Below are 19,402 nucleotides of genomic sequence, written 5' to 3' on the forward strand. Positions count from 1 at the left end.
GCATTTTTTCGTAAAAAGATATTAACGATTTAAGACTTTAGGTATTTACTTAAATACTATTATTATTATTCTTTGGATATTTATACAATACTTTTTATTTATTGATACTTTATCATACTGTAAAGCTTTTTCTGGCTGAGGAATTACTGCGGGGTCCACTACCTTTATTTACAGTACAATGTGACATCACCGCCTTGCTACCGCGCCGCACCGCGACCGTTCCGGAACGGTTCCGCGTAAATGTGACGGAGCCTTTAAGGTTACCAGACGTCAGGAATCGTCGTCACCGATATGAGTGTCAGGAAAAATATTCGCAAATCAGGAATTTTGTCAAGTCATTCAAAATTTGTATCTGGTAACCCTATGCAGAGTTATCTTGTTCCGACTCTATTTCCGTCAACGCATAGGTATATTCTCAAACAATTTGCTTGAAGCTTCGAAACACAACTGTACGGTTATGTACTAAAACTCGAAATACAAGCATCCATTTCGTCTTTTGCTGTGAATGTAAATGTATGCGGCAAACACGCTTTGTACATAAATGTAACAAAGAGTATGCTACGAGTGTAAATGCGCTTAGGTACTCAATGCATGCAGACTTGTGGTGTATTTCAATGTGAAAGCGTTGAGATACGATATAACAACTTCCGTACAAAATAGAATCTCACGAATCGAATCGAACAAAATATAATCGTTTTCTATAATACTCGTAGAATCGTATGAATATTGACCATACCCCGGGGTTTTGAGTACGGGAATGTTTTACACTAGCCAAAAACATGGTAAAAAACACTGTAAAAGTTTCAGTCATATTCATATTGAACCGTTTTTTGAAGTCAAAAATGTAAAGCTATATTTATTCCGTAACTGAGGAAGCCTAAGCCAGTAGAAATTTTGAACTTGCGACTGGCATGATATGACTCGTTTTTTAACAGGTGTAGCCGTGGCAGCGAGCGTATTTACAATCGCGGCAATGTCAGTCGACCGATGGCTCTCCATATCTCCCGAGCCGCGCCTGCGGCCCCCGAGCCGGCGACAAGCGGTCCTCCTGTTGCTACTGCTGTGGTGTGCCGCCATGCTCATCTTCATTCCGTTACTCAAGGTGGCCACCGTGCAGCGGGAGGCCGTGCCTGTTATATCTAAGGGCCTTTTGAACGTTTCGGTGAGTGATTTTATTAACAAAACTTCCGTGAAATAAAACGCATGGTTTCGCTCCATACTGAGAAGCCGCGCCTGCGACCTCCAAGCTGGCCGCAAGCGGTCCTGCTGCTACTGCCGTGGTGTGCCGCTATTCTCATCTTCATTCCGTTACTCAAGGTGGCCACCGTGCAGCGGGAGGCCGTGCCTGTTATATCTAAGGGCCTTTTGAACGTTTCGGTAAGTGATTTTATTAACAAAACTTCCGTGAAATAAAACACATGGTTTCGCTCCATACTGAGAAGCTGCGCCTGCGACCTCCGAGCTGGCCGCAAGCGCTGCGGTCCTGCTGCTACTGCCGTGGTGTGCCGCTATTCTCATCTTTATTCCGTTACTCAAGGTGGCCACCGTGCAGCGGGAGGCCGTGCCTGTTAGATCTAAGGGCCTTTTGAACGTTTCGGTAAGTGATTTTAATAACAAAACTTCCGTGAATCATTAATTGCCCCATGTGTTTCGCTCCATATTGAGAAGCCGCGCCTGCGGCCCCCGAGTTGGCGGCAAGCGCTCCTGCTGCTACTGCTGTGGTGTGACGCCATGCTCATCTCCATTCCACTGCTCATGGCGTGGCGGCCACAATAAAGAGAAGCCGTACAACACTTGGCCGGTTTTTACTGATAAATAAATAATAAATAAAAATGCCATATATTCCTTAATATCGCTACTATATAAAAAAGAGAATTAACGGATAGGAATGCACGCGTTATGTACATTTTTACTTTAATTCATAAATAATTTGCATATAAATACATTCTAAATTTTTACATTTATGTCACTTATTTTATTACTTCATTTGATTGAAATCAGATTGAAATATTATTTGATTAGCTTAATAAAATTTAATTGTCAATTTGACGATATACTTATAAATTATGTCTAAGATATTAAGGACCTCTCTCGAGTATAGGCCTCCTCCAACTCCTTCCATTTATCTCTAATTTTGCCTGTTTCCATCCATTGTTGTCCTGCTATTTTAATAATTTCATCTGACCACCTTTCTAGTGGTTTTCCTTGCCTTCGTTTTCCCGCTGGACCCGGCCATGTTGTCACTGTCTTTGTCCACTTGTTACTGTTACCGTATGATATGTTTGTAAATATTTGTAAAGTTCACCTATATTTGTGTGTTGTTGTAGATAGTTTCGAGAGACGTCCACTTCTGCACGGAGGAGTGGGGGGAGCTGGACGCGCGGAAACAGTTCGGCATGTTCAGCTTCACCCTCGTCTACGCTATTCCTGGTGAGCTTCTTTATTCCTGCTGCACTAAGCTTAAGTGCAGGAGGTACCTAGCTAGTTTAGAAATGTCATTCAATTATACACATGTATTATTAAGATATCCTACTAAACAATTGGACGATGTTTCAATAGTAGTTTTATATTCCGGAGGTCGCGGGTTCAAATCCTGGCTCGTACCAATGAGTTTTTCGGAACTTATGTACGAAATATCATTTGATATTTACCACTAACTTTTCTGTGCTACTTTTACTCTGGGACCAACCCCGAAATCGCGAAAAAGAAATTGGTTCTCCCATAGAAAACTGTTGGTCTCATAGTAGAAGTTGCTCAGTATGACTATATTCATCTCGCAAAATATTGCATAAATAATACAAATATCGCAGGTAATAAAAAATCATCCTGAATACATCTCAATCAAAATCAATTAATTTCTGAATAGATTGTAATTACAAACGGTGTGCCAATCATTGAACTATTGTTACTACGACGTAGTTATTATAACTCAATGGTGCCATTGTCATTAACCATGTAATCACGTTCAGTCAGCGTCGTGGGTTGATGGTAGCTGTTTCATACATTATGCTCAGTTAATTGATGTTTTAGTATTTTGTGTTCTGTTTATGATGTTTATGTTGCGCGTGTTGCGCGTTTCTCTAGTTATGTTACTTTATGATTAGATTAGATTAGATTAGATTTCTTTATTTCAAGATGAAAATTACACTATAAATTTGCTACGTTCGTCAAAATGTTCATATAATATGTACATATATACAAAATGTGTATAATAAATGTTCATATACATATACAGGGTGGAAAGGCACGACGATCCTTTCCGGAAATGGGAGATAGTTTAGCCTAAGCTCTATATTTTCTCCATAGAAACTATGTTAATATGGGCATACGTTTCTAAATTATGACCTTTTAAACATCCAAGCAAAAAACTACTTTGTTCTAACCCTAACAGGTGACAGGGTCAATGAACTTACTTGTAAACAATCAGTATTCGACAGGAAATTATGCTAATTTGTTGCCATCTAACCATTTTTAGGTCTGCTTACAGCACGGTAAGAATCATTGCAGGATTTTCGCTTTCTTAGTGGTTCCACTTGTTCAATACTTGAATGAAATAGTTATGTTATTCCTTAATATTAATAATACTAACCACAACATTGTTTACAACGACAGTTCAAATGGTGACATTGACAACCACTCAAAAGTACGCAATCGTCTTATAAATATCTCTGGTTTCCTTGACTGATAAAAAGGTTTTAGTTTCTTAACACGTTTCACAAAATTATTTTCGAATAATTGGAAACTATCTAAAATAATTAAAAATAACAAGTAGGTTGTGTTAGTTGCACCAAATGAACTTGCAAAAATTAAATACTAAGAATAAATCAAGAATAAATACTTCTTCAATACCAAACTAACAAACCTTCTTGCGTGGTAGGAAATAGACAAGACGTCTGATGTTTGAAATTAAATTTTCATTGAACTATACTTATTGAATGTCATATTCTTCAAATAAAAATGTTAGATGCTCGTGGCTATTTAAATTTGTGGGGCTGTGTAAAAGATATGGTGTACCAAACCAAACGGAATGTGAAACTGCGGACGAAATGAGACAAAGGCTAATTGGTGCTTTCTGCGGAGGATAAATGACGAAGAGCATACACTATATCGCATGTGCATCGACATACTCGGGTACGGGCTGCGGCGGCGTTGTAATACACGGAGGTACATTTGAACACCGTATGTGAAAAGAAGATAGTATTAAATATTGGAAAAAAGTAATTATCTAAGAAAGTAATAAAATTGTTTGTAATATTTTTGCATGCATTTGATTTATTTGACATTTATGCGTCATTCATACATCATTGCGATACTGTCAACGATCGGAAAAAAGTGTAAAGTCCCGAGCTTTCCCGACGGAGATCCTTAATCTAGCCGTCATGTGCACATGCTATAGGGTTATCACCACAGTTAAAAAGTAGTATTTTTGCAATTTTTATTTTTTACTCAATTAACGATTCTTACCATTACCAATAGTCTCTGTATCACTTAAACGACCTAATACTTCCGGGAAGGATCGTCGTGCCTTTCCACCCTGTATATATGTTATGTTCATTAGCGTCAGAACAGCAAAATCATTAAAATGAAATTGCCTGAAGCCGAAATGTATATCTATTTTTTATTAAAATTTCTGTTTATCCCTATACCTCAAACTATCTTTTGCGTGTAGGTTTTGAGAGGAGGAGGATTTTCTGCCAAGGTTGTAATTCCTAATGGTTGTAGCGGGTTTCCTTACTTCATTGCTTCAGAGCAAACTCTACTTTAAAGTCAAGAAGCCATAATTATATAGGAATATTACAGAAACATTAATTTTCAAATTTATTACGACAGATAATTTAGTCGCAAAAGAGAATATGCACATTGAAACCTTTTTATCATCTCTTTTGCGACTTAATTATACCTATGTCATTCACCTATTATAGTGTAATTCGTTTGCGGGCGTGGGTATACGGTATCCTTTATTTTTACATTTTCTAGTATGAAGTACCTACCAACTGGATTATTTTGAAAAAAATATATGTTGCAGGCCTTTATATGAGCAATTAGGTACCTAACAAAGAACTGTTGGTGTCGCTCTTCTAGAAAGCAAGAAAAAAAAATTAAGTTTTGTTTCCTACATTTATTCAAGAATTTTGTTGGTAATGTTAAATATTATTTTTCTACTCATCGACTATAATCTGTGTATTACAACTTCATACACAACTCTATAACCTCACTCTTTTTAACGTTGGATAGTCTATGGCACTTCCGACACAATTCGATAAAATATTGCTTGTTTAAGGAGACTCGACTCAATACAAATTAGCCAACGATGGCGATTCGGAACTAATACCGTCGCGGCATCTGTCATAGGTACTTCCGTCTACTTAAACACGCTGCTGCGTCGCGTCTGCTTTGTGATTGGTTGGCCAACTCAAACTTTTGACATTGGAAATGTCTTTTCGTTCGCTCCAGTATACGGTCCGATTTCACGAAAAAGTGCGATCCCCTTATATCTCGGAAAGTTGTGAAGATATGATATTAAAAAATAGGCTCAAAAGACGCATAATCACGAGAGCTGTAAGGTGCAAAAATAATTATTCGAGAAAGTCAAAAACAAAAAAAGTTATGGTCGAAATAGTGAAAATAAAATTAATTTTTTTCCGAATTTTTGATTTTGGTGCTCGATAATTTGGAAACGAAGAATGATATCAAAAATTTGAGAAAAACGGCTCTGGACAATTTAGTCAGCTACAATTTGAGCCTAAAACAAAGACGATCGGGTTAAGGGTTTGCCCTGTAGCCTAACCTTAAAATAGTCAAAAAGTCAGAACGACATTTTTCACAGGACATTTATGACTTCATGTTTCGCAGAGTTCGTTATCGGTGTTTGTAGTGAATTATCGGGATTATGACGGCAGAATAACACTCGCACTGCGTGGGCTTTCAAAATCGCTGCAGATTTTTCTTGGTCTAACTCTATCTATCCTGTTTGAGACGGGCGTAGATAACGCACTATTCGACAATCTATGCATTATTGTGGTGGTGGAAATAGAAATAGAGATAGAGGCAGAGGCAGAGGCAGAGGCAGAGGCAGAGGCAGAGGCAGAGGCAGAGGCAGAGGCAGAGGCAGAGGCAGAGGCAGAGGGACAGGGACAGGGAGAGGGAGAGGGAGAGGGAGAGGGAGAGGGAGAGGGAGAGGGAGAGGGAGAGGGAGAGGGAGAGGGAGAGGGAGAGGGAGAGGGAGAGGGAGAGGGAGAGGGAGAGGGAGAGGGAGAGGAGAGGGAGAGGGAGAGGGAGAGGGAGAGGGAGAGGGGAGAGGGAGAGAGAGGGAGAGGGAGAGGGAGAGGGAGAGGGAGAGGGAGAGGAGAGGGAGAGGGAGAGGGAGAGGGAGGAGGGAGAGGGAGAGGGAGAGGGAGAGGGAGGGAGAGGGAGAGGGAGAGGGAGAGGGAGAGGGAGAGGGAGAGGGAGAGGGAGAGGGAGAGGGAGAGGGAGAGGGAGAGGGAGAGGGAGAGGGAGAGGGAGAGGGAGAGGGAGAGGGAGAGGGAGAGGAGGAGAGGGAGAGGGAGAGGGAGAGGGAGAGGAGAGGGAGGAGGGAGAGGGAGAGGGAGAGGGAGAGGGAGAGGAGAGGGAGAGGGAGAGGAGAGGAGAGGGAGAGGGAGAGGGAGAGGGAGAGGGAGAGGGAGAGGGAGAGGGAGTGGGAGAGGAGAGAGAGGAGAGGGAGAGGGAGAGAGGGAGAGGGAGAGGGAGAGGGAGAGGGAGAGGGAGAGGGAGAGGGAGAGGGAGAGGGAGAGGGAGAGGGAGAGGGAGAGGGAGAGGGAGAGGGAGAGGGAGAGGGAGAGGGAGAGGGAGAGGGAGAGGGAGAGGGAGAGGGAGAGGGAGAGGGAGAGGGAGAGGGAGAGGGAGAGGGAGAGGGAGAGGGAGAGGGAGAGGGAGAGGGAGAGGGAGAGGGAGAGGGAGAGGGAGAGGGAGAGGGAGAGGGAGAGGGAGAGGGAGAGGGAGAGGGAGAGGGAGAGGGAGAGGAGAGAGGGAGAGGGAGAGGGAGAGGGAGAGGAGAGAGGGAGAGGGAGAGGGAGAGGAGAGGGAGAGGGAGAGGAGAGGGAGAGGGAGAGGGAGAGGGAGAGGGAGAGGGAGAGGGAGAGGGAGAGGGAGAGGGAGAGGGAGAGGGAGAGGGAGAGGGAGAGGGGAGAGGGAGAGGGAGAGGGAGAGGGAGAGGGAGAGGGAGAGGGAGAGAGGGTAGAGGGAGAGGGAGAGGGGAGAGGGAGAGGGAGAGGGAGAGGGAGAGGGAGAGGGAGAGGGAGAGGGAGAGGGAGAGGGAGAGGGAGGAGGGAGAGGAGAGGAGGGAGAGGGAGAGGGAGAGGGAGAGGGAGAGGGAGAGGGAGAGGGAGAGGGAGAGGGAGAGGGAGAGGGGAGAGGGAGAGGGAGAGGGAGAGGGGAGAGGGAGAGGGAGAGGGAGAGGGAGAGGGAGAGGGAGAGGGAGAGGGAGAGGGAGAGGGAGAGGGAGAGGGAGAGGGAGAGGGAGAGGGAGAGGGGAGAGGGAGAGGAGAGAGAGGGAGAGGGAGAGGGAGAGGGAGAGGGAGAGGGAGAGGGAGAGGAGAGGGGATTTGCCGTGTAATAATTTTCTTGTACTTCTTGTACATTAATATATCCTGCTTATTAATCGAAAAATGAAATATGTACCTATACTTATGCGCCACGGCGACAATTATTCAAACTTGGATACGCGTGTGGAAATTTTGCAATTTGTTAATAAGAATAAAATAATTATCATTCAACGTTGTAGTTTTATTTTGTAACTCGCTCGTTCGCTCCAGTATACAGTCCGATTTCACGAAAAAGTGCGATCCCCTTATATCTCGGAAAGTTGTGAAGATATGATATTAAAAAATAGGCTCAAAAGACGCATAATCACGAGAGCTGTAAGGTGCAAAAATAATTATTCGAGAAAGTCAAAAACAAAAAAAGTTATGGTCGAAATAGTGAAAATAAAATTAAATTTTTTCCGAATTTTTGATTTTGGTGCTCGATAATTTGGAAACGAAGAATGATATCAAAAATTTGAGAAAAATGGCTCTGGACAATTTAGTCAGCTACAATTTGAGCCTAAAACAAAGACGATCGGGTTAAGGGTTTGCCCTGTAGCCTAACCTTAAAATAGTCAAAAAGTCAGAACGACATTTTTCACAGGACATTTATGACTTCATGTTTCGCAGAGTTCGTTATCGGTGTTTGTAGTGAATTATCGGGATTATGACGGCAGAATAACACTCGCACTGCGTGGGCTTTCAAAATCGCTGCAGATTTTTCTTGGTCTAACTCTATCTAGGGAGAGGGAGAGGGAGAGGGAGAGGGAGAGGGAGAGGGAGAGGGAGAGGGAGGATAATTTTCTTGTACTTTGAACATTAATATATCCTGCTTATTAATCGAAAAATGAAATATGTACCTATACTTATGCGCCACGGCGACAATTATTCAAACTTGGATACGCGTGTGGAAATTTTGCAATTTGTTTGTTCACATGCGTTATGTCCAGGATACTTGTGTTAGTCTAAGAATAAAATAATTATCATTCAACGTTGTAGTTTTATTTTGTAACTTTTTCCTTATCCAGACTTTCTCGTCGCTCAGCTACAATATTTTTTCGAATTCCGTAGATTCATTTCCAATGTGCTCGATAGTCGTGTGAGGCACGAAATCTGTGAATTTTTTTCACAATGGACGCCCACGAGATTTTCTCTGCATTTAAATTTGAAAACTTGTCAAAGTGTAAAGTTTTTGTTTTGTGAGTGAAACTGTGAAAATACTAAATGAAAATGAGTGACAGCGATGAAAATATGTTGCCCACTACTCAGGAAACGTGATTAGATTGAGTGTTGCATTATTCATTATTCAGTAGTAGAACTAAGTATTGCATTGGGTTAATTTTGGTAACACTATATTTTTGACTGTTTTCCCGTAATTACCCCAATGCACCTTAAAAAATGTACGTAGTAGTTTTTCATATTAACTGTTTTACTATTTCTGTTAACTTGAGTAAAGTAAGTCAGGTAGTAGAAGTAGAAAGTATGGTATTATTCATTATTTATTTTGGTTAACTCGTAGAAAAAGTATTGTATACAATAGTCATATCTTACTTAGGCAACTCAGCAAGCTTCGTTGCCTAAACACGGTACTCTACTGAAAAACTCTCTATTATATCACGATTGTATAAAATACTATTATAGTATTTGTAAGTCTCTATATATAGAATACTGTACCAAAAGTTTGCGTAAATTGCATTAGCCAATGTGAAAAAAAAAGCATTTACGTGAAAAATTTAAAAAAATCATATCTCAAAAAATAACAAAGATAGGAAGCTGAACTTACAGGAAATATTATTTGTCAAAGGGCTCTTGTTAAAAAAAATACAGACAACATTTGGTGAAGAAGGATCAGAAATCAGAAATGGCTCGATGACCATAATCTTGAAATAAATCTAAAGAAAACTAAAATTATACAGTTCAAACCGGTACAGAAGCAATCACTCCAAAGGACGCTAAAAATTTACGATACGACTATAGAGGAGGTAACGGAATTTAACTTATTAGGAATAAAAATAGACTCAAATCTAAATTGGAAATCCCACATCGAAAAAATTAACACAAAGCTGTCCCGATTTATATACGCTCTTATTGTGCTTAAAATAAATACAAACTTTAAAACGGCTTTGTCAGCATATTACGCGTACGCGAATTCCTGGCTTAAATACGGTATAATACTGTGGGGTGACAGCACAGAGGTACACCAACTTTTTGTTTTACAGAAAAAATGTATACGCATCCTTACCAACACGCGAATACCTAATAGCCGTCCTCACTTTATAAGGCATAAAATTCTAACGTTGGCATGTATATATATTATGGAAGCGGCGATGTTTGTCAGAAATAACGCAAACTTATTCCCCTTACAAAAAATCACCTCAAATAGACGGAACAAAATTCAGTACCATTTACCAATTTCAAAATTAGCTATGTACAGAAACGGCCCCTATTGTAGATACGTTATCATATCAAACAAGCTACCCCAACAACTTTTACAGGAAATAAACGACAAAGTATTTAAAAGTAATTTAAATAAACTACTTCAAGATAAATGTTATTATACCATTGAAGAATATTTAAATGATGACACTTTGCCAAATTGGTATCAATAGGACATCCAACACACCCATTTAATTTATTTTTTTATTATATTTCTTTAATTTTATTATTGACTATTATTGAGCTTTTATAATGATGAATTGTACAATTATAAAATAAGTAATGCCGCATAAATCCTTTTTAATTAAGATTTTCTATTATTTATTATAATGAATTTTGCAATGTATTCTCAAATTATGTTATGACAATTTTAGTATTATCAAACTACACAACGGGACTTAATCGCGTATTTAAGTTTTAAGATTTACCTCCGACGTTTCTAGGACGGCGTTGTCCCCGTGGTCTCGAAGAAGACTGGCTCATGGTCTAATAAAACATGGTCTTCCATTCCCAGAGTGACACGGGCCTACGTCACAATAACATTGCCACTTTATTTCAACATAACATGTTACATGGGTACATTATACCTATGGTTAATAAGTTAAAATATTTCTTTATAATTTTATAATTTTCATTTATATGTATTTTAGCTTAAATTTTACAATAACACGTCATTTTTAATTACTCGTTAGCAATATCTTCCGATTCATGAAAGAAATTTCAGACTTTCGGGTAATTCTGTTTATACTACTGGCAACACAGGATAGCGCTGTGCACATTTGACAATTCGGATCTAGATAACTTCATGCCCTGACCGTCATCCTTGTCGAACGCGTGTTAATTGTTATTTCCTTCTTGCTCAGTGTCAGCAGTCGCAGTGTTTTCCAAACTTTTAACGTCGTAAGCTTGGTAATTAATGTGTAACTGTGAATTAGTTTTTTAAACGTTTGTCTTGTATAGATAAATAAAGTTTAATTTAATACATTAGATTTGTTTTATTTTACTATGTTTCTACATGAATAACTTAAAATTAATGCCGTTAAAAGAATTTTCATCGTTGGTTAAAATTCTCCCACATTTTAAAGTTTGAGAACCTGTAAACAGCATGATGACGTAGGCCCGTGTCAGTTAGGTCATACGCGAATCTCGGAATAGAGTACCAGGCGGAGTATATTATTATACCATGGTCGGAGGTAAATCTTAAAACTTAAATACGCGATTAAGTCCCGTTGTGTAGTTTGATAATGTTTAATAATCGTGAAAGTTTAAATCAGAATTTTAGTATTATTTGTAAATAGTCACCATTAGTATTTAGTATAAAGATTATTGCCATGCCCTAACAGGGTACCATGTAGGCATGTACCGACTTTATAATGTTTTAATACCATCCTATGTACAAATAAACATGGACGCAATAAAGATATGAATTATGAAAGGGCCACTTTTCCATGTAAACACTGCTACGTTCTTTTTAATATAATAGTTATCAGTAGTGGTTTTTTGTTGCAGGTTCAATAACGATATTGTCGTACGCGTTCATGGGCCGGACGCTGTGCTCCGTCAAGCCGCCGTTTGACATTGACGAGGGAAATGTCAGTATGCAACAGGTCAGTTGTTTTACAGGAGCTTTTTTTTACGAATAAATCCTTTTCACATCACCTATTCGAAAAAGGGGTTTTTCTTCCCCGCTAGGATGGATCAAAGTGGCACTTTTCTTCCCTGCTAGGAGGTATCAAAGTTGTACTTTTCTGTTCTAGGACATTTTTTTTTTCATACAATTATTTTAGCTTAAATAGCAGTGTTGGCCGAAAGTTAATCCAAATTGAAAATGCTCGCCATTAACCATCATAAATTGAATCGTTAACTGTAATCATCCGTTACGGTTTAAGGTTCAATTTATAATGGTTAATGGCCAACATTTTCAATTCGCATTAACTTTCGGCCAACACTGTTAAATAGTGTTTTGATACACGATAATTTCCTCATACGTGATGTGAAAAGCAGTATGTGTCACACGGTATCAAAATTATTTCGTCTTGGGCGTTAACACTTGAATCCCTCATTACGGAAATATATCATTTTGATCCCTTGTAACACAAACTACTATTGTGTCTTGTGCAATTGGGCACGCCGCTATCCCACCACGCATAGAGTCAGACCAAGACAAGTCTGCAACGATTTTGATAGCACACGCAATGCAAGTGTTATATTATAATATTTCGAACGTCAAACTTCTATGAAATTATGTATAAATAACATTTTCACTGCTTGTGCTATCAAAATCGTTGCATACTTATTTTGGTCTAACTGTATCAACTCTAAGTGCCAAAATTCAAAAAGCCTTAAGAGCGCTATTACATTTCGGCGTTGAGCGAGTTTAGGTATTTTACGCGCTGCGGCAGGCCGTGCGAGCTCAGTATGCCGATCCCTTCTACCACACTCGCACTACAATGATGGATTAAACATTCTTGATCCTTCGCGAAGCATATTGAAATCAACCATAACAACACTAACTGTGCTTAACTTTTAAAGTCCTAAAACTGTTATTTGGTAAGTACGAAAATACTAAATGCAGTGCAAATGTAAGTGTGTGCAGTGTTCATAAATTAATTTTTCATCTATTTTTGACGATTTTTGACCCCCCCACCCCTCAAATCATCCAAAAATCATGCTTCGGATGACTCTGTTTCCTCCTACGTCATACTACCATCATCCGATGTCCAGACCCCCCCCCCCCCCCCCCCTCCTTCCATTTGAAACGACGTAATTTATGAATAGCCCCATACTCGTACTTATGAAGGTATAAGTATTACTCGAAATAAATTATAGGTACTCGCTTATTTACATGTTTCGTCATAGCATTTGGTACCTATAGGTTGTAAAGTTTGTATCAACGAGGGTTTAATAAAAACCTGCCAAGTGCGAGTCGGACTCGCAAACTGAGGGTTCCGTACCATTATCTATAAAAACGGTCACCCATTCAAGTACTGACCCCGCCCGACGTTGCTTAACTTCGGTCAAAAATCACGTTTGTTGTATGGGAGCCCCACTTAAATCTTTATTTTATTCTGTTTTTAGTATTTGTTGTTATAGCGGCAACAGAAATACATCATCTGTGAAAATTTCAACTGTCTAGCTATAACGGTTCGTGAGATACAGCCTGGTGACAGACGGACGGACGGACGGACGGTCGGACGGACAGCGGAGTCTTAGTAATAGGGTCCCGTTTTACCCTTTGGGTACGGAACCCTAAAAACGAACTAGTATTGAGGATCTGATGATAATGATGATGATTAAGGTGGTCACGTAGTAACATGATTAGGCTCGTTTGATTCGTCTCAACAAGATCTTTGACACTGAAGATACACAGAGTCTGATGATGGAGCTGGAAGGTGGCCACGGGTACCAGTCTATCATGTAACTAAACCACTTCGTGTTTGGGCTCGTTTGATTCGTCTCAACAAGATCTTTGACACAAGACAGTACTCAGGGTCTGATGATGGAGCTGGAAGGTGGTCACCATTACCAATCAACCAGCATGCAACTAAACCACATCGTGTTTAGGCTCGTTTGATTCGTCTCAACAAGATCTTTGACACTAGGTGATACACCAAACACGAAGCCCAAACACGATGCCCAAACACGAAGCCCAAACACGTAGCCTAAACACGAAGTGGTTCAGTTACGTGATAGACTGGTACCCGTCGCCACCTTCGAGCTCCATCATCAGACCCTGAGTAGTATCTTGTGTCAAAGATCTTGTTGCGACGAATCAAACGAGCCCAAACACGAAGTGGTTCAGTTACATGGTAGACTGGTACCCGTGGCCACAGTCCAGCTCCATCATCAGACTCTGAGTACTATCTTGTGTCAAAGATCTTGTTGAGACGAATCAAACGAGCCCAAACACGAAGTGGTTTAGTTGAATGGTTGATTGGTACCGGTGACCACATTCCGGCTCCATCATTAGACCTTGAGTACTATCTTGTGTCAAAGATCTTGTTGAGACGAATCAAACGAGCCCAAACACGAAGTGGTTTAGTTGCATGGTTGATTGGTACCGGTGACCACCTTCCGGCTCCATCATCAGACCCTGAGTACTATCTTGAGTCAAAATTAATACATATAGAATGTCAGGTCGTTTCAAATATTTTTAATCCTGTCCGGTAGTTTATTAACACATTCAATACCACTAAGTGCTACGGGTTACGCTCGTAGCGCGTAGCCACGGTTTCGTCGTATGTAGCGCGTAGTCGCTACGAACAGTGTACCCGACAGTCGGGTTCTTGGTGTTGAATGTGTTAAACTGTACCATTATAAATTATAATACTATAAAAACAGTGCTAGGATCAAAGTCTCTCGTTGCGGTTTACACGCACACAGTATAGCGTTTTACACGGCGCCCGCCGCACACAATGATAAAAAATCTCGTTGTCGCCGTTGAAAATGTGCGGAGCCGACCGACACACGTCCTACCTCTACAAGCTCTGCCGCGGCACTGAGCTGGCGCAGCGCGCGTCATCGGTAATATAGAGTAGTTTTCAAAAAATTGCCGAAAAATTATAATAGAATTTCATAAACACTAATGTATACCAACAGTATAAGCAAACGTTGCAGATTGCTTGAGTATGAAAATGACTTCGATATTAAGTAGATTTTCGTAGGAATTGAAACTTGTTTCGGAGAGAAAATTGAGTTCGTTTTACTTTGATTTTCTCTTTCTCAAAGGTGTGTAGGAAAAATATCGTTTGATATGCCTAAAGTACAGGGTATTAGTAATACAAAATAGCCAGGTTTAGCAGAGTAAACTTCTCAACATTTCCAAATAAGAGCTTGCCATTCAGTGCTTCACGGGGTTTTTCGGAAACGACCATCAGAAAAAAAATCATTAAGTACTAATTTAATAAGTCCTTTTTCTAATATTTACAACGATATTTAAAAAGATAAGAAGACGCTTTTACTGGAACAAGTACTCATTGTTTCTAATAATGAGCACAAAGTCCTGAATTTCGTCGACTAGTATCATCAATTTTGCGTTATTTCGACTTTTCTTGTAAGAGCGCTCTTAACACAACATTTACAGTGACATCATATAGCCAATACCCATTACATTATAATAAGCTTAAAATAATTAATTACTCTTTTATCAGAGATATCTCTAAGGAGATGTAGGTACCTACCTACTTTAGAAGATTCCTCTGCCTCCTCATTCAGTAAAATTAAATTAATTTTGCCGAATGACCGTATTATTCGCCTTTGGCAGGAATTTAGTATTAAAAAAATGTAAAGCATGATGATGTGTATGATTTCTTTCATGTTTTATGTTTCTTTTTGTAAAATAAAGTGTTTTTACTACTACTACTACTAGCACGTTAGACATCTGAGATTTTTGTTTTATTCTGTAAGCATTCTATAGATCTGCTTTCAACAAGGCTCCCATGAAATGTATTTTCACCACACCAACTAGTAAAGACTTCTTGATTGTTCAAAAACTGATAGCAAATGTTTCGTTTTATTCACATGTGAGGCAATTTTGAGTTGTTTTCTTATTTGCTGGTAAGCTTAAGTCAATTCGACTTGATGATTTTGAATGATAAATATTTATAACATGCATTTGGATTTGATTTGGATTTTGGATTTGGATTGTTTTTGTTTGATATCTTACAGTTAACATTTTCTTCAGATTCGTGTGGTGAAAAATTTTGGATTTTGAAAAATTCACTCGGGGGCAAATTTTGTTTAACCCTCGCAACTGCTTTGAAACCCTCGCAACGCTCAAGATTCCATTTTTCGAACCACTCGCTACGCTAGTGGTTCAATTTTGGAATCTTTCCTTGCTCGGGTATCAATATTAGCACGAGCGGAGCGGTTAAACAACAACTTTGCCCCGTTGTAAAACAAATAACTATTCTTGTCACCAGGGTCTAAGGCTGATGAAAGAGAGGAAGAGAGTGGCGTGGATACTACTGCTTCTCGCCGTCCTTTTCGCTCTCTGTTGGCTCCCATACAACATCATGCAGTTGCTGCTGGACATGTACGTGGTCAACGCCAAGGATCTGAGCATGTTCCTGCCTTACGCTTTACTATTAGGTGAGTTATATTTAATGATGGCCGCTTTTTTTACGGCTTTGCTGATGATAAGCGACCACCGCAGCCTATAGATGCTTGTAACTTCAGAGATTTGCCGATCCTTTAAGGGTATCCTGTCCGCTAGCTGGCATGGGTGCACGGAGAGCGGGCGCACGCACGCGGATAAAATCCGTCGCATCCGTCTAATGTCTCATACAATTTTTCGTTAACCCGTTCACTCGCTGGGCTTACTTAAGGCGCTATAAAAAACTTAGCGCGTAAAAGCAAGTTAATTTCTTCAAAATTGTATCTCTAGTATAAAATGACATTTAAAATTCCTTATTTAAGTTACTTACTTCGTTTTCTCCTCTTGAAGACTTACTCAATTCAATTTTTGTTTACAATCTTTTTAATTCTTAACATAATTTCCAAGGCATGGTTATTCAAAATTGCTACCTAATTTGGATCATTTGCCATGAAAATTATTTATATATTAAAAAATCCTCTACATTTAAAGATGGTTTGGCCGACCTTTTGTTTTCTTAACTAGGTACTTATATGTACTTAACAATAATAGGTGTATCGGTTCATGTGTGTCTATTGTTGCACCTGTGGACGGGTTCCAGCAGGCGTTCTACTGTAGAACTTCTACATGACATTAGAGCTCTCCAAGGGACTTCTACGTATTGGATCTACATCCCCATCCCTATGCAAACCTATCAAAAGACCGGGATATATATGTCGGCGGCCGATCGTAAGATCAGGCATATCGTGAAATTCCTAGGCATATCGTGAAACGCGAAAATCTTTGACTCCTTCCCTGAGTCGACGGAGCCCCGCTACGCGGGGCTCCTATTTCTGGGCAGTTTGCCCTTCGGGCATCTGAAGCAACCTAACTAGGTTCGTTAGGTTGCTTCAGATTCCTACCTATCTATTGAGTTAATGTGACTATCGTCAAAACATTACACAGGAACATTACGATCTGCCTGATCGTACGATCGGCCTACGACATATAGACCCGTAAAATTAAAGGAGATACAAGTAAGAGGTGTATCGAATTAAGTCCATTTTAGTACACGCCTTGCTTAAGTTAGGACTATTATGTCAATTTGTGTAAAGTTGTCCCCAATTAAGTATTTATGATTAATTTAATGTAATTTTGATGCAGGACACGCGAATTCCGCGATCAACCCCATAGTGTACTGTATGATGACGAGAAACTTCCAGCGCTCAGCGAGGAAGCTGCTGTGCGGCAAGAGCGTCTGCCAGCAAACCAAATTTACGGTAAATACATGTGTACTCCTTTTGTAGTAAACGACCATGATCAAACCCATAGTGTACCCCAACCCCGTGTTTCGATTAGCATTAGTTGCCTGTTGAAAGAAAAGTACAACAGTCAGCGATAAAAGCTTGTATCTTGTATCAAAAATGAATTTTGTCATAAAACTTTTTTTGTAGTCGAAAATGTAGCTATGAGCTTCGTCTATATATGTAGGTATATTGTCCCTGCTCGTAGTCGTAGTACACTTATTAATCAATATAAATTACCATCGATCCTATTTTGGGGCCCGAGGCGACTAAACACGAACGCTTTGACTTCGTAACTCTCAAACCGTGTGGAACGTTTCAAAATTGACCACAGCAGTTTGCAGCAAGCCCGACAATCAAATTATTGCTCAACCTGATGTATCAGTGCACCTTCGTCGCTGTTTTGATTTTCTACCTTAGCTCAATAATAGTAAAGTCTATATTATAAGAAGCAAACGATTGGGTAGCGTATTTTAAACATGGACTTTATTCTGTGTGTGTTAAAATTGGAAATCAAGTGTATAAAAACCATCTCTCGATATGAAATTACGTAGTAGTTACCTGTATTAGATCATTTAATTGTGGACGCGGGTGTGAGCTTAATAGAGTTTTCTGGCACGCCTGCCTGATTAAAAGTTATCTGGTTCCCGAGAAATATGTTGATTCATAATTATATTGATTATATCGGAATCGTATTTAGGTACTTACTAATATTATATGGTTTCTTAAAATTACAACCAAAATATTACTTTGCTAATCCGCGAAAAGATTCCACCTGATTCTATTCACTATTTATATGGTTTCTGTACGGAAATGCATCATTAGCGTTACGGGGTGATATAACTCATAGATTTTAGTTTATAACTTTATATTGTAATTAAGTACTTCGTTTCGTAAGTTTCGTTTAAGTATACTTAGTTAACCTTTTGAACGCCACAGACGGCAATTGACGTCAACGCAAATCGTGACAACGACGCCAAAGACGACATTTGACGTCGATCGTTTTTTTATGTAAATTTACTGAAAAACACTTCACTTTTAGGTTGGCATTATTTATTCACAAAACTCAATTTTTCCCCCGTGGCGTCAGTGGCACAGCCAATGGATACGCCGTTTGGCGTTCAAAAGGTTAATTGCGGTAGGTATTCGTATTTTACTTAATATTGAACCTATGTTACACAACAACGAAGGCCGCAAAAATATGTGACACGCTCTTATGGCTCTACAAATAAGATCGTGTCAAACATTTTTACGGCCTTCGTTGTGTAACATATTATTGCAGATCTGTACGTATATAATGTAATGTTCTAATTTTTATATAAAATTTTAGAACATAATTTTACTGAAATAAATAATTTCATTTATCTGCATAATACCATTGATAATATCAATAACGATAATTTTGGCCAATCCCATTATAATCGCGGTTTGATAATATTTGTAACACCCGATTAAACCCAGATTTTGGATGTGAATTTATCGCTGTACAAACAATACGCCTACGATCTAACAGGTATATTTCTCTTTGTGTCCTAATGGGTGTTATTGCGTTTCCCACAGCTTTGAAGGTAGTATAGCTATATGTTTGGTTTGTTATTTTTTTGTCATCAGGATCTGTAATGGAGCATTGTTATTGCGTTATTGATCATTAGGTGTGTCAAGCGAAGGCGAGCTTTTGCTTCAAACGAACCAGTAGATAAGTATTTTATTGATAAAAATATTTCTTTTCAATATCCCTAATAAGGTTTGATCGTTTACTAAAATTTATATCGCAATATTTCGGCGTTCACAAAATACAAACCAATATATTTTCACCAAATCAGCTCCCACAGGCTCTCTTTTGGCTCCAGGCTCCGCGTTTCCGCCTCGCGCCAAAAATCTGACGGTTCCTGTATGCTTCCCCCTATAATTAATGCACGGGGCCTGTCCGTGGACTTTACTTAATTATACGGCAAATGATGATGATGGAATTTCCTTTTGCAGAGTTGCTCCATTTGTCTGTCAGATTGATTTAAGAAGGGGAGCCA

At 39.6% G+C, this 19,402-nt stretch overlaps 1 protein-coding gene across 1 annotated transcript in view; it reads left to right on the top strand.

Moving 5' to 3' along the window:
• Positions 1-18,368, top strand: part of LOC134793943 (neuropeptide FF receptor 1-like) — a 77,519-nt gene extending 59,151 nt beyond the window's left edge. Inside the window, exons 3-8 of the mRNA XM_063765660.1 lie at positions 936-1,162; positions 2,328-2,430; positions 11,508-11,605; positions 15,920-16,088; positions 17,236-17,351; positions 18,315-18,368. Of these exons, the coding sequence (XP_063621730.1) occupies positions 936-1,162; positions 2,328-2,430; positions 11,508-11,605; positions 15,920-16,088; positions 17,236-17,351; positions 18,315-18,368 (767 nt within the window). The remainder of the gene's footprint in view (positions 1-935; positions 1,163-2,327; positions 2,431-11,507; positions 11,606-15,919; positions 16,089-17,235; positions 17,352-18,314) is intronic.
• The last annotated feature ends 1,034 nt before the right edge of the window (positions 18,369-19,402 follow it).

The sequence above is a fragment of the Cydia splendana genome, chromosome 9, assembly GCF_910591565.1.
Source record: "Cydia splendana chromosome 9, ilCydSple1.2, whole genome shotgun sequence".
Classification (NCBI taxonomy): Eukaryota; Metazoa; Arthropoda; class Insecta; order Lepidoptera; family Tortricidae; genus Cydia; species Cydia splendana.